Source organism: Anneissia japonica, unplaced genomic scaffold (assembly GCF_011630105.1).
Source record: "Anneissia japonica isolate Jap-2015-1 unplaced genomic scaffold, ASM1163010v1 scaffold11144_len554210_cov170, whole genome shotgun sequence".
Lineage (NCBI taxonomy): Eukaryota > Metazoa > Echinodermata > Crinoidea > Comatulida > Comatulidae > Anneissia > Anneissia japonica.
Window position 1 is genome coordinate 319,396 of NW_022708762.1, and position 16,644 is coordinate 336,039.

Consider the following 16,644-nt stretch of genomic DNA (forward strand, 5'->3'; position numbering starts at 1 on the left):
TGCCTGTATTTCCTGACATCATTTGCAAAAAAAAAAACAAACATTACTGCCTCCACGTAAACAAATGCACGTGAGGTACTTCGTGACGTGGCTGCAATTATTTCGCATGGTTTAACAAGCTGACACATTAAGTCCATTTTTGGGTGTGGTACAGGGATGTTCTCAACTTCAAGATATTCTTATTTAGCATATTCGTATCAATACTTAATGTAATAGTGAAGAACATAAATTCCTTATGTTATAATTTGTTTCCTAAATATTCGATGTCAATAAACAGGTATTTATTATGTTATCATATATGTTAATTAAATATTTACCTATTATCGGAATGGAAACGTTGTTGAATATACATGCAGCTATTTGGATGACTCCTTTGGATTGGTTCATTCAACAAATCATTTGAATATAATAGATCTGCGTAACGATTGGCTGTCCATAACGTCATTTAAAGGGATCTGCAAAAACGTCAACAAACCATTGAATAATATTTTAATCATGGCGTCGGAGCCAGCTGTTTCATCAGTTGAAATTGTTCAGGAAGTTCCAAATTCCAGCGTAGAAGATGACACAAATATTGACCTGGGAGAGCCAGTAAAGAAAAAGATAAAAAGTGAAGAAAAACGGCCTTTACAGAAAGAGGAGCAACTGGAGGAGAGGTTGAATGGAATCCTCTGTTGTTCTGTTTGTTTAGATTTGCCAACTGCAGTCGTTTACCAAGTGAGTTTTGGGTGTACCGTGTAGTAGTAGGCCTTGCCTAGCTAGACCTGTCCTAGGCTAGGCCAGCAAGGTCGATCCCTCATTCTTTAGTTCAAGCAAATTGTTTGTATAGGGCCTAAAAGGGTATAAAATAACGTGTCAGATGCAAATAGAAAGATATAGTTTCACCAGTTATTTTAAAACAAGCCTAACCTATTTAAAACCTTTAAAATGAATGAATTAAAGAACATTCAAAAAGTGGCAAGTCCATGATGGGCATGGGTTGGCGAAAGGGGCACTTGCTTCCTAATCAACCAAGTGTGAAATCATAGCCGAGATATTAAAATTGCAAAAAAAAACAAAAAAAACCCACATAGGCCTAGTTTCTACTAGAGGCTCAGAGCCCCAGGATCCAAGTAGGGAAACACCCTTTAACAATCTCCCCTACCCCCGCAAACCGCCACCCTCGCAAATTCGGGCCATAGGTCCTATTATCTCCTGGGGGATGAACTTGCTTTTACTCTATTATAAATAATGATAATATAACTCGCAACAAAACATTGAAAAAGTTGACACTAGACCTCATCATCAGTGATCATTATGCTGAGCACTCGCTGCGTCGTACGACTGTGGGGTGACGAATCCAGCTCCGCTCTCTGCGAGCGTTCGGCGATGTGACACCGTCTGCTGATTGTCAGTGGTAGTCTGAACGGATCGTCATTAAAAACAATACGTTGTGCGTTCGTCGTAGCATTTCGTTCTCCATAAGAATAGCGTCGGGCGCAGTGACATTGTGGCTTTAGACATTGTGAATGTCATTGTCACCCAGTTTAAAGCCCTACCACACTATCAAATTTTATTTGACAAAAACATATGTTACATGCTTAAATATGGTCATGATGACATCACATCATGACCATATATAGGCCATGTCATGACTATATATGGGTATACAGCATTTTTTTATCAAATAAACTTTGATAGTCTGGAAAGAGCATAAGGAATGGCTGCTTCATTATGTCACAAACATGTATTTTGCGTTGTCCTTATCCAGGTACCCAACAGCTGGATAATCTGATCACCCTGGATGTATTAATTAATTTATGACCTCTATTCAGTGACTGTAACTTCTACCTCCATTCTGCAACCCACACCTATTTTTCCATACACATTCTTGTATATTTATTTTTTTAGAGCCTATCATTTTCTTGTCTTCGCTCTTTTACTAAATCCTCTCAGCTTTTCAATCCATAGATAAAAAATGCATTTTCTAAATAGTATCACTTGCATTGTATTGTATTAGCGATCTAAATTGTAGCTTTTGTTGGCTCTGGATTTACAATCGTTGACTTCAGGTTTCTAACAAAGTGGGCAGATGCTTTATATGCCAAATCTACAAAACTACCCTGATCTTTTGCACTGTTGATGAACGCAATGCTCGTACTTCAGTATATTGAATGGTTAAATTTCAATTTGAGAATCTTTGGAGACGTAATCATTTATGCCAATTCACAAAACTATAACCTCTGGCATTTCATAATTCATTCAGTTGACATTCAGTTATTCCACCAATCAAGACGTGTGAATTCACCATGTAGCTATTATAATTACAACCAGAGTGCTGACTAGGCGACGAGGCAATGCAGAGTTGTATGGATACTTGTACTCAACAAGATGGCTGCCATAGGAAAGCGCCACCTTCAGGCTTGGTTTACATTTTTACAACATAAATAAGACCTTTGACTATTACTATTATCTCAATTAATGATTATTATTAATGATATTAATAAATTATTAAACTATCATAGCCAAAAAGAGGCCTAGTGGAGTATCTGATTTAAAAATATAGTACTGAGGAATGAAAATTGAAATCGTGTTCACTACACCGCAACTTCGCAACGCTTTAATTTTAAACAACGGCTAACTTAGCTGTACTCAAAACTTTCACATTAAATTGCTTAGGCGATATTTTGATTGGCTAGATCTGCGGCAGCCATGATCTTGTTGAGTACAAACACTCACACAGATCTGCATATTTCGAACATTAAATGCATTGGAGTTGGCACTCTAGTAGTATTATTTAATAACTCTGGAATTTAATTCCAATATGAGCAAGGTATATTACACGTTGTCATATTTCTGAAAATGCTTGATCAAACGTTATAATATACAGGTTCATCAATTTTTTTTAAATTTTTTGCAAAGAAGAAATAAAAATTACAAGTGTCTTATCCAATAAAACTAATTGCTTTATAATTTATTTATCTACTGTACAAGTGCACGTACAGTATTTTAGATCATGCTAAAAGATATGATAATTGACAACAATAACAAACAAACTTATTTGATGATAATGTTTTAAAATGCATTTTATCACAGCAACATTGATTAATTTGTGTGTGTATTTTAAACATAGTATTCTATATGAATACTTTATAGGCCTACCATATGTTGAAAACTCTCATTATTTTATATAATGATTAAAAAATTATTTCAAAATTTAAGTGTATTTCCCAAGAGTGTATTTGTATCTTAAATAGATGCAAAAACAATAAAATCCCTAATTAAAGTGAATGAATATTATAAACAGCAATAGTGCTTTTGTTCAATGAATGACACGCCCCATTCACCGCACCATTTTGATCATTTTTTTGTTCTGAATCAGCAAAGTATTTGTGGTTTTTTATTCAAAAATTGTAAATAACTGAGGTAAAACAGTACAGCAAGCTGTTTACTATGATAATTTTATTAATTGCCTTAAGGAAAATTGACCTATGCAGGCAACACAGTATTGATTTTTAAATATGACAACTTATACAAGTCTAAACCTGGGCAGCAAGCAAAGGCTGTGCATTTTAACAACACTATACTACCTATTTCAACCATTGACCAACAGCTAACCAATTTGACCTCTCAGTCTGCAACCTGGCACACTTCCAGATATGCTAATATAGAGTCTATTCCATTTTTTGGAAAGGGTATTCTTTGAGATGATCTAGTAAAAATATTTTAGGCCCACATTCGGTCATCCTTCATGGTGATAGTAGGCGACTGACCTATTTTTGAACTGCTTTCTTCATCCCATAATATGGAATATAAATTTATAAATTTGGATCATTTTTTTTATATACTGCTCAGCTCAAATATTGTATTATATCTGTTAAAAATTCTGCATTAAATATTTTTTGTTTTGTGAAAAATTTTGGTGAATGATTGTATAAATTATTACAATCTACAAATATTTTTAAATCATATAGATTTTTCAAAATTATATTTACTGTAGTTACCTGTACTGTAATATAATCAACATTAACAACATTACTTATAGGTGACTTGCAGTAGCCTACAGCTTTATGAATATTAAGACATTTTTCATGCGAATGGCTCGAGGATCATATTTACTTTTAATACTACTGTGTTATTCAGACATTGGAGAAAAGAACAGTCCGAGATTTCTGTCCATATTCTCAGTGTGTGTTTTTGGGCAATCTGTCTTGTATTTTAAATTTTTCTGTATTCTTATTGCACCGGGAAAGCCAGTTTCATCAGTATCCATCCATACAACACATGACTAGAATAAAAAGAATGCTGAACTTTGAATCAACACTACTGGTACCCATAAATGGGAATTCTTTCTTTCTTTTATTTGGCACCATCATAAAAATATATACAATATAAAATACATTAAAAACATCAGAAAGCAAACTGGAGAAGATATATTTTCATCATTTGTACTGTAAACATTTTAATTAAGAATTTTTATTATCTTTCCAGTGTATCAATGGGCATTTGATGTGTGCAGGGTGTTTTACCCACCTTCTTGCTGATGCTAGACTGAAAGATGAGACAGCAACATGCCCTAACTGCCGATGCGAAATCAACAAAAACCTGTGCAGTCGCAACCTAGCGGTGGAGAAGGCTATCAGTGAACTGCCGTCGGAATGCCAGTATTGCTTACGGAGTCTCCCGAGAAACATGCTCGAACGGCATGAAAAATATGATTGCTTGGAAAGGTAAAATTTTAATTTAGTACCTATTTATCATTTATTTTTCAAAAGATATTTTTGTTCACCAATTTTCATTCATTTCTTGATTGGTGTGTTGTGAAAAAATGTGATGTACAAAATGCGTGACCATAAAATTGCTCAAATTTGATCAGCGGAATTGAGTTTAAAATATATTTCCTTCTTGTCGCGTAAGAATTGTGACAGCCAAAGTGGCAGAGGGTGTGTTCAGTGATGCGTGATTGTGTACTTGAGCCGTACGAGCATCTGGCCGTCTGTGTAAAGATCCCGTAAGAAATAGATTAATAACAAGCCTAAAACTAGGGGCAGTGCTGCGATTCTGGAATTAGATGCAGCAAGACGGAGAGCATGCTGAAAACGGGACGTTGTGGAGTTGAGATGTCACACCAAACAAAACAGGACTTCCTGGGACGGAAATGCTTGCCTACAAAATTCATCGCAATTTTGTGTACATTAAATTAAGACTACTGTTAATTCTTGTTTTCTGACGGATTCAAAAACACAATAGCCAAAAAACGAGAATTTACAGTAGCAGTAAAGATTTTGCGTACATTAAATTGGGACCACTGCTGTTAATCCTCATTTTTGGCTGTTATGTTTTCAAATTTGTGAACAGTCAATTTATTTTGATGAGTCAGAACTGACTAATGACTGACATCGACAAAAACAATTTGAAATGGAATTCTCATAAAATATGCATACCATTTATAAATTAATTAAATCCAAGGTCTGAGATCGCTCAGACTTGGTAGCACATTTTTCAATTGCCAATCAATTCAGGTTTTATATTCATTTTGGTTCATTTGGCAATAACAAATTCAGTTCAGAAAAACAAAATTAAGTGAAACACCAACATAAAGGTGTATTAAACTTATAATACAAAAATTTATAATGCAACATGAAAATGTTTTGAAACCTACTCCACTCAAAAGAAATTAAATTAATAAAGGCAACATGGACATACCCTTCGGCAGGCCTGAAAAGCGCAGGGATACAGGGTGATTACCAACCTGTTGTTTTGCTTTTGCAGTGAACGGTTTTGCTTCGAGTGTGCAGAAATTTTAGCTTAAAGGTAAGTATTTTTCAACCACAGCGTGTGTTTCAACAGAGATGTCATCCGAGGAGGTTAGTACGCTAGCTAAGTACCTGTTAGAGGGCCTAGTTAGGCTAGGGACACTAACCACCACCTTTTCCCTAACAGGGCCTGCTGATTTTTTCCACCGTCCACTTCTGTTACAGCACTAATTCTATAGCTTTACTCCATCACTCTGATTTAGACTGACAAAGTGTCAATATCAGCGTATCGGCTGCAACTGGCAGGGCACGTTTCACAAGCTAGCCGATCACGAAGAGGAGTGTTCTCACCCCAAGAAGACTGGGGTGGAAGTGATGAAAGCTCTCGATGAGATTGATCGCCAAGCAGGTCAAGAACTGAAGATGCTCAGGAGTATATTTGACCTGCTGTCATTCGAGAAGATCACCTATCATGGTAAGGTCTGCTAGCATAAGCCTAGCTCTGTAAGTTGTGCCATCTTGGTTCAAGTCATTAATTATAAATTAAACTAAAAGTTACAATTTAACTAAATTAGGAATGCATTGATGACAATGAGTTAATAATATATACTCTGAACATATTAGTACATTATAATAATAATGAAAAACAGTAAAACTATAGTTCATTATAAAGAAGTCAACATCATAAAATTTTAGTTTAATAATTAAATAACTGCCATATAGAATGGCATTTAAAATACAAAGCATTTAGACCTAAATTTCAATCAACTCATTCAATTAACTAGGCAAGACTTTTTAATACTGTACCTTGTTTAGCGAACCCACCGCCCGGCAATATTGATGATTTAGAATATAAATTAAATTTTATATTTGGCCAATTAGGGCAACCACTGCCACGAAAAGAATTGAAATTTCAGAACTTTTATTATACTCAAAGCTGCCTTTGAAATCAAAATAATATTTCTTCCTAATTATATAAATTTAAAGCATTTAACCATCCCATTACTACACTGATTACCTTCACCAATACAATTTTATTTTATTTCCTCCTCCATCTTGATGTTTTTGGCAAAAGCATATGCTAAATAAGAAAACAAAATTTTATATTTATTTTTTCCCCGTCCACTGACAATCTTTGAAAAAATTAAGTCTTGAAACAAGGTAGAAAAAAGTCCCACCCTATTAAACTGCAAAGTAATTAAAATAACAGGAAAAAACTGTGCCCCTTGTGTAAAAGATATTCAGATACTTATTTCATTTTATATATTATTTTAAAATTATATATTGACAAAATAGATAATATACTAATTTTTATTTTTTTCCTGGAGTATTGCCAATGGGTGTTTTCCTTTCTAAAAGGTCCATCCATGTTTACCCTATTAATCATATTTTTGAAATTCCTTTCATATTACAAAACATCATCATTAATTTCATCCCACTTGCAAGATAATTAAACATGGATGAGAGCCAACAGAAATTTGAGTGTAATTTTGCCGGAAATGTTTGCCAAATATTTGACTACCTAAGTCGGCTGGGGTTAGCCAAAGGTTATTGAAATTTCCTGCTGCTCGTTTTCTGCATAAAGCAAAAAAAAAAAAGATGCATATATTAGTAATATGCTGCGGGTGTTACCCTTGTTTTAAAATCAAATTAAAGTATTTCAAGAGCCATCATATTAATACTACATGATAATAGTAATATTTTAAATTATAATAAAAATCATGGATAATATTTTAAACAAGATCTTAGCAATTTAAGACAAATGAACAGTATACTTTTTGTATTCAAACATTGAAAATCTTGTTTAAAAGTTATCAACAAAAGTATCATTTTCACTGTTTTACAGACATTTTAACTGCAAAAGGCTTAAAAATTTATTACCTGCCAATTTTGTTATAATAATATATAATTTTTGATGAAAAAACACAAGATCTTAGAAAATTAGACAAATTAACAATATACTTTTTTGTATTAAACAATTAAAATGTCACTTTAATGGTTATTACACTATAATTTAACTTACATGAATTTTACTACAAAGTCTTCAAATTGAATACCATACCATTTTAATGATACACTGCCACCATTTAATATCAAATGTAAATATTTAATAATGTAATTGATTTGCTCACTGTTTATTGTTGAAATACAAAACTAATTCAACAGGAAATTACAAAAAAATTGACCTCATCAAAAAAAAAGGTCGATGAAAAAAATCCATTTGTATTCCTTGTCTTTGCATATACAGGTACTACCCTTAACTTTTAGCATGTCTTAGGGTAGGGGAAGTTAATATAAACATCTGTAAATCATTGAAGACTGCTTTTTTAGAAATTGACAGTTAATAATTATGTGGTTTTTTTTAAATATTAAGGCCTATAGTCAAAAATCTTTAATTTTTGCATTTTCTTTAAATTTGGGTTTGCTGTATCTCTTTAAAGGGGACTTAAATTTATTATTTTATTTTCCATTAAGTTAATTATTAATCTATTTATTTCACAATGACCCTAAACAGATACATTCAGTAATATTATATGTATAGGGGTATACAACCTTCAGTTCTGTTCAATTCCACTATTATGACAACTAATGTTATCAGATGACAAAATATAATTAATAATTGGCACAAGATACAAACAATCAAGAGCACACTTAAGTGGAGGACTTAAGGTGTGGTCATTAAGAAGTAATATATAATAAATATATAATTCATTAATTTATAATTTTATTAAACAAGAAGAGAAGTGAACAATATATAATTAATCAATTTATAATTTTATCAAATAAGAAAAGAATTAAAAAGGTTTAAATAAAAAATTATTAAATTTAATTAAATTATCCTAAATATTAAGAAAATTGTTAATAATTGATTTAATAATACATCTGAAATTTGATGTCTTAGAATGAATTTACAAGCATGACCCATTTATATTTCTTCACTGTATTTCAATTGTGATCCCATCAAGGGATTATGAATGCTCGTCAACCAAGAATTGCTTCTTTCAGATCTTCAACTAAAACCATATCGCACCGATGATTTTATCACGAGGCTGTACTACGAAACCGGACGTTTCTCCGCGCTCAGCCAGCAATGGGTCATCAAGGCCCGTGTCAATGATGATCACCGGAATCCCACGTTGATGTGGGAGCGCAAGATAAGTTACCAGCTTATTTTGAAGAGCAAGATAAACAGCACCGTGGATGTTCATTTTGTGGTGTTAAAGGGACCCTTTGGTGATGCAAAGATCAAGCCACTAATCCATCGATTTGATTTCTCTTCTGATAAATCCGAATGCCCATATAACTTCCTTCCTTTACTAGACTCAAATGAATGTAATAAACTTCTGTCTGCTAAAACAATAAATTTTCGCGTAATAATGTTCCAAGTCCCTAAATAATTTATTACGTATATAATAGTATTCTATTAAAAAACTAAATTTTTAAAAGATGATTATTTATCAATGTTCCTTACTAATCCTAAATTAACACCCAAAAAAATCATATAACTCTTAACAAACCCAATAAAAACCATCTGGTAGTTTCAGTTGTGCATGTGCATGTCAAAGGTCAAGGTGTATAAACAAACAATATAATGCAGCCTGTAACAGAAGACATGCATACACAAACAGAATGAGTATTATGCATATTCATTACATGCATGCTCTGTTCTGGGCTATGTTATTTGTTTACATGCCTTGACCTTTGACATAAACATGCATTAAAACTACAAATTAGCTTATTCGTCAAACATAATTCTAACACCATTTCTGTTACACATAAAATCCCATTATACCTAGAGTGGCTTTCAAAGCCTTGTTTTTTTGTTTTCAAATACCTGTCACAAATCATTCTTAAATTTGAACAAAAAATCCTATTTTATTTGCATTTCTATTTATATCAAGGGTCCTTGTATATATATTTTTAACATGTAGATTTTGTCCATTCAGTGGGTTAAATTTTAAACTTGTTATTGTTGACTTGCAGTAGGAGAACACCATGGGTGCAATAATTTTAGCGAACACATTTTTAAAAATGTATTCACAATTTTTACTTCTTCCGTATTCCAATAATTTGGTATCACTGTATTGTATTGTGACATCTGACTGATGGAGTGTGAATTTTGTGAATAATTGCCAGGTGATGTTAGAATTTTTGCCCTTTTCTCTGATTTAGGTATACGTTTTTTTTTTATGGAAAAAAAAAAAATTGGCAGTGAATTTATGGGCTATTAAAGCAGTGGGGTAAAATTATTTAGTATGGCATGCAGTATTGCTTTTATTGTCCATACTTTAATTATTTTAGTTGGGTATGTATTTTTTCAGCATTTTTATGAAAATACAAAACATATGCATGAGTGGCTGGGGTGGTATTATTGGTATGTGTGTGCTTTTTTTTTTTTTATATAATTATTAAATTTAGAAAAATATTCTTAAATTGCCCAGACTTACTTTTACATCTACCATCATAATAATTTTTGGTATTTTATTCATGATGTAAAAATTTTTATTTTATTTGCATTAAAGATATGTACTATCTCTTGTTAAAGTAATAGAAAAACCACCCCAAAAAATTATTAAAAATCAAGATGGCTTCCATTTCAATTTGTGATTGAATAACGATTCACAATGCCACGGTAATATTTAAAAATATTAAATTGCAATACCACATATTTTGTTTAGAAGACCAAACAATGCTCTCTGACTATTATTAAGCAACAGTCACCATTTTATTGTGGGAGGGACCAGTCAGGGTTATAGGAAAGATTATGTTTTTACTTTTGAAAATGTTGAAAAAATAACCCCTTTATAGCACACACATTTTACATCTGAGTCAACCATTAAAAAAAATCTATGTTTAATATAAGTTTATTAACTTATTATTATTATTATTATTATTATTATTATTATTATTCAAATCAATATTTTTATAATTCTGGCCAGTGCTCTCAGCTTAGTTGACTATATAGTTTCTTTTTGTTAAATATTACTGTTGATAATATTAGTTTAATTAGTTTGCAAAATATATATAATATATGATTTCTTATTTATTCTCAACAAAATTTTGATACTCTAATTAGTATTAATTATAACAAAGATCTAATATACTTAAATATAATATATCTCCTTTTCAGTCCAATTTGTCTACTAATCAAAAATTTGGATTTACCTTGACATTCAGTTTAGCCATATTACACTAAAACAATACTTCTACACTAAAATGTAGCAAATAGTATTTCTGAAATTGATTTTCAGATTTAACAGTGTACAGAATAAATATTAAGTGTAAATAATTTGAAGTGGTAATACTAAATATTAATATTGTCAGTGAACGCAAATATACACATTTTATATTTCATATGGTAGGGGTGGATTTAGAGAGGGGCCTAAACAGGCATTAGCGCCCCCGGGGGGCCCAACAATCTAAAATGTTACCAACTTGCTAGTAGGTTGACCTAAATTAAAAAATTAGAACCCCTGATATATTAGTTTATCAACCACACCCACATAGTGAAGGGACCATACTCCATGTTGGGATTAAGATGGTGATTTAAGCCATCTAAAATTTGGTAAGTGTGACACCTCCTCCCCACCCCCCAGCAAAAAAATTCTAGATCCACCCCAGTAAGAATACATGATATTGTTAATATATATAAATATATGTATATATCAATTATCATACATGTATTTATACATATCGCATTATTATGTCTTACAAAACATTGTTATATAATAATAGATTGTTATTGTAAATGTGCAGTAGCAGTACATACAAAACAATATTTTGTAATATATTGTGGTATACACAGCAATATTGCTGAAGTTAGGGAAGTTCAAAAGGCCAGTATTCTCCACGTGATCAAAACTTTCAGAGTAGATTTTAGCTTGCGTAGGCCTAGGCCCTACCCTGTCGCATGGTACTGTAGATTAGTTAGTTGTAGCTAAAAGCCTGATTGTATCATTAGTTGTAGATATTATTTCCTGTTCTTGTTTTAATGCCACCTAGAAAAGAGGATCCTCACCTTTGCCAGGAAATTAAGTAAGGTCAAATATTTTGCAGTTTTTTTTTTTCTTGTGTTATAGGATTTTATTGTCGTCCGTCCAAATATTAATGCGCATTTAGTGGCAAGGTTTTAGTAGTATCATTATTTGTATGATATGGCTATTAGTAGGTATTGTGTTGATATTTATATTTAATTAATTTAACATATAAATAGTTAATACATTTATTTTCATTAGAGCTGTAATAGTTTATCAACAAAATTCCTTTCCTTTGGGTGACTATCACCCTATCATCAACATTGCTGTCATAATGGTCATTAACTATACCTTCAGCCGGTGTCACAACATTGTCTTCCTATGTTCAGACATTGCCTTCGGTCACTGTCACCCCAGTCATAAATGTTGCTTTCATACTGTATCATCGTTGTCACCACAAAGTGACGCTAAGTAGCATTTGTCTGTCTGTGAAAAAAGCATATTTATTGTGCACAATAAAAAAAAATGTTTTTTTTTGTTTTTTTTGTTTTTTTATAAACAGACACAAAATACATTTTGTCACTTTATGGTAATTGCAATGGTATGATCATCAATATTGGTCTTGTTCATTAAAACCTTCGTAATCAACGTTATGCACTATGAGGTAACATTTGGTGCTGTGGCCAAACAAAACACTTACACTTACTGTACCCTTGTTTTGTGAGTGAATTAACTACACTTCCTAAATGGATCTGATTATATCAGGAGTTATACAGTGTTGGTGCTAGGATTGGCCTGATTGGTTGGAGCATGGAGGTATAAAATAAACTCCATGGTTGGAGAGGGGTAGAGATTTGACAATTTCTGACCGAGACCTGTGGGTCTTTGAAAAAAAGAAAAAGACTAGTTGGGACCAAGTGCACCTCGCACATAGAAAAGCTACGAAATTGTGGGAGTTTTTTTAAGCTGTTCTGAGCTTTCAGCATTTATTATACCTTATGCTTTTAAAGAAAAAATTTAAAATTGTCCAGTATTTTCATGCGATTCATGCCCCATGGAGGCTTTCGTCTTTCTAAAGGGGCACTACTACTGGTAATACTATATGCAATTCAAGGGTTTTTTTCAATTGAAAAAAAGTGCTAGAGAGAGTCCATAAATATTTTCCAACTACTGTATACCATTTACTATATCATCAAATTGAATTACCGTTAATAATATTTTATGCAATTGCTTGCAACGTTCACTTATTCTTTAGAGAGATATTCACAGCAAACCAAGTTTTATTTTTTTACCATCGCTAATGGTCTTTTGTTATTTTGTTATTTGGTCACTTGACCCATACTTCCCTGTATTGTTCTCCAATCCTCTTATAGTTTTATTGAATTAGTCATGCCTTCGTTAAATGAATGTGGGCCAATGATGATTACTTGAATAACAAAATACATGCTAATCTCTGATATAAATTTTCGTTAGTATACAGGATTATTGATTATTTGAGATCTCAATTCAATATTAAAATTTTAATGATCCTTTGTTAAATTTGGAACAAAAAAAAAAACACTGAATACATTATTAAAAAAAAGAATACTTTACAGTATTTCAAATAGTAAAATTATTTTCCCAACAAATTGGTCATTTACTGAATCATTCTATGATGATGTGTTATGGCAATACAAACTATTATTAGTTATGGATGGGTATAGGATAGATAGTATTACAACAGTATATGGTATGGTAAAGCATTTCTGAACACAAATCTCAAACACCAGACACCCCCCTCCCCAATCCTCCTCGGAGCTTTACACTTTGTATTCCCCAACCCATACTCCAGTTAAATAACACTGATTCTCGCTCTCTTTTTGAGTGTTTACACACCTTTAATTAAAAAGGAAATTGATTCAGGAAAATTTACTATAAGTTTAATATAGTATTTTGGCATAACACTTAATAATACACTGCTATGATGATTTTATACCAAATTACCAGGTGCTATCTCTAAAATCAGGTTACTCTGTGTGATTGTTCATTTCCAAATTCTGTGTTTAGTAATTATTTAAAAGTGCTCTTCATTTTGATTTGAATTTCTTTCATATGCCAGTGTAAGTGGTAAATGAGTTTGTAAATACAACATGTTCAGTAACAATTTGCTAGGATCAGGTACTAATAGTTGAGTAGGCCTACTGATAGGTACAGTATATCTGGATTTAGTTTTACGGTATTATAAACTCACCCCATAATTTAGGAATGGGCTGATGGGAAAAATTTCATCCGTATCAAAGGTCGGAAAATATATGAAAGATTTGAGAAAATTAGTAATTTTAAGAGGTGTTATTGTGCAAGTATTAATGTAACCTAAATATCTTTATTAATATCTATGTTTAGAATTTTTCTTATTTTCATTTCATAAATTATTCATTCAGTTATAGGAAGAAAATTCCTTTGTTATAGACCAAATAGTCTTTTTTTTTTTTTAGTTCTTTTCCAGTTAAAGTATTTTCATATCTATTCACTATTTAATTTCATTTTATTTATTATACTGTATTACATTATAATCGGTTATATTATTCCTTTACTATCCTAAATTAAATTTCCATGTAATCAACTCTTTCATCTACATAAGTGATAATACCGGTAGGTTGTTTATAGGTTTCTTTGTGACATCCCTATCTAGCTGTGCAAAATATAGACGTGTTGAATATTATACAGTAGGCTCACCTGCTGGGCTTACATCAAATCCCTAGTATTAACTTTGGCTAAACCTTCATAACAGTTATGTTTGAGATGTAGCTGAACAACACCCCATCCCCCTCTATCCAACCACTGTATTTCACCAAATAATTATTTTTACCTACAGTACTTTTAATGTGTGCATTTTTGGTGTGGTCATTCACACAACCCCGTTCTTTTTCACTCAGATTACTAACAATTTCACAAACCCTTCTCTCATGCAGAATGTATGACACCCCTGATGGTACCCCATGTACTCCTTCAGGTTAATGACATCCGTATTAATATTTGACCTCTACGTTAATTTTTAAAGGGTAGCCATGGGAAATGAACATTTTTTAAGGTAGGCATACAGTAATTGAAGCATAAAAAAACAATCTTGCAACTATTTTATTAGCTTGTATACATATAAGATTTGCAATAAATGCACTAAAGTTGTATTACCACAGTTCTGCTTCTTTGAACTTTTTTTTTCAGTATGTCTATGATATTGCGTGATTTTTTGTATGCTCGCTTGCGGGGGCAGTATCATATCTTTAGTAAGTTTCAAGAATAAATCCGGTGTGAGGAGAATGATGGGATACTATTGCGTTGTAAGCTAAAGATAGAAATGAATAGTCATATGAATATGATTCACGATTCAATATAAATTTATTGCAAAACAAAAGTAGAAGTTTTGAAATATACAATTCAAATAAAATGAGGGAAAAAAAACCACAAGATCATCCACAATAAAACAGTAAAACCTGTTTTAGAAAGAATTAAAAATCTTTTACTTTATTCATGTAAATTGCCACAAAAATTTTTTCCAGAGCTTAACGTATACAGTACTGGGGCGGATGCAGGATTTGGCTGATTTTGACTAGAGTCCAAACCACTTCAGGTCGAGGCCGAGGTGAGAAAATTTTGAGAATATGGACATTTACAGGTGCCTGGAAAATTGCACTCTTCATACTTAAACTCAAAAATCTTACCGGTAGTGTTTTCAGAATGATACAATAAAATATTTTCTTATCTGTTAATGCAGAGTTAAACAATGTGCATTTCACAATAAAAATTGAATTTTTCCCTACTGCCACTCATGCCCACTCATATGCCACAACTCATCGGGAAATTACTTGTTACGTTAATATGTGCAAGTTCCTGAACAGACAGAATATATTAATCAGTGCCAAGCTAGGATGTGTTAGCAAAATTCACCTAGCTTGTAAAAAGCTTTTACTGCATTAAAAAAAAAAAAATACTATGCTATAATAATATTAAACAAAATATCAATCAGAAAAATCAAGTTTTAGCTTTGGTGATATAAATATACAGTACAGTATAAAACTATACAAAATATAAGTACTAAATAATTGTCTGAAAACAACCAGAAATTTGTTATTACAAATTGACATTGTTAAGGATATTTAAAATATTAATAGAACTACAGTAACTGTATTAATACTTGATATTTAAAGATCTCCTCTAATTAAAGATCCCGGCGGTGAAAGGCCACCTACCTTTCTGCAGCGCAATTGAATACCAATCGTATCTTTTTGATATTATTTTTCTAATTAATGACCAAAGCTGCTTATGACCATGAAAACCCCGGTCCAAAAAGAGGGATACTCCCCGCATACAGCTTATAGAGAAAACTGGAGGAATTGAAGCTTATGACCAACTTGAAAGCAGAAGAGCAATGAACTTGGATGTAGCAGTACTTGCTACATCCACTTGCAACCCCAAGGTCCTGGGTCCAAAGTTGCAGAGCAGGAATTTTTTCTAATGACCAGAAACACATCTCCATTCCCTATAAGCCTTGTAAGGAGACTTCGCCTAAAACCTTCACATTATTTCATTTTTTTAAAGAGGGCACCGGTCTGATCAATATCAGCTAGCCTTCTAGGATGTCCAGGATGTGTCACCCTCTATAAGTATGGTTTTAAAAGAAACAGCAGCTTTCACAACCTTAAAATTTTACTCTTGTTTCGGTACTTAGACTTGGAAAATCTTTGCAACTTTCTCATACTAATTAAATTTGTGAGGATTAATTTGCATTTTTTTTTGTACTATCTGGGAAGTGGAAACTCAACCACATACATTGATTTAAGATTTCAAGGCTGTGAAAGCTGGTGTGGAAGTTTTTCTTTGAAATCTTTATCTTGTAAATTCAGGGTATCCAGTGTTGGCGCCAGGATTTTCCCGACGGAGGCCAATGTACCCGA

The 16,644-nt window shown here is 32.3% G+C and overlaps 1 protein-coding gene across 1 annotated transcript; it reads left to right on the forward strand.

The window, feature by feature from the left end:
• Nucleotides 1-427: 427 nt before the first annotated feature.
• Nucleotides 428-14,885, forward strand: LOC117106564 (cysteine and histidine-rich protein 1-like). Its single transcript, XM_033247948.1, has 4 exons — nt 428-717; nt 4,471-4,709; nt 5,999-6,210; nt 8,742-14,885. The coding sequence occupies exons 1-4, from the start codon at nt 496-498 to the stop codon at nt 9,131-9,133; spliced, it is 1,065 nt and encodes a 354-aa protein (XP_033103839.1). The 5' UTR covers nt 428-495; the 3' UTR covers nt 9,134-14,885.
• The last annotated feature ends 1,759 nt before the right edge of the window (nt 14,886-16,644 follow it).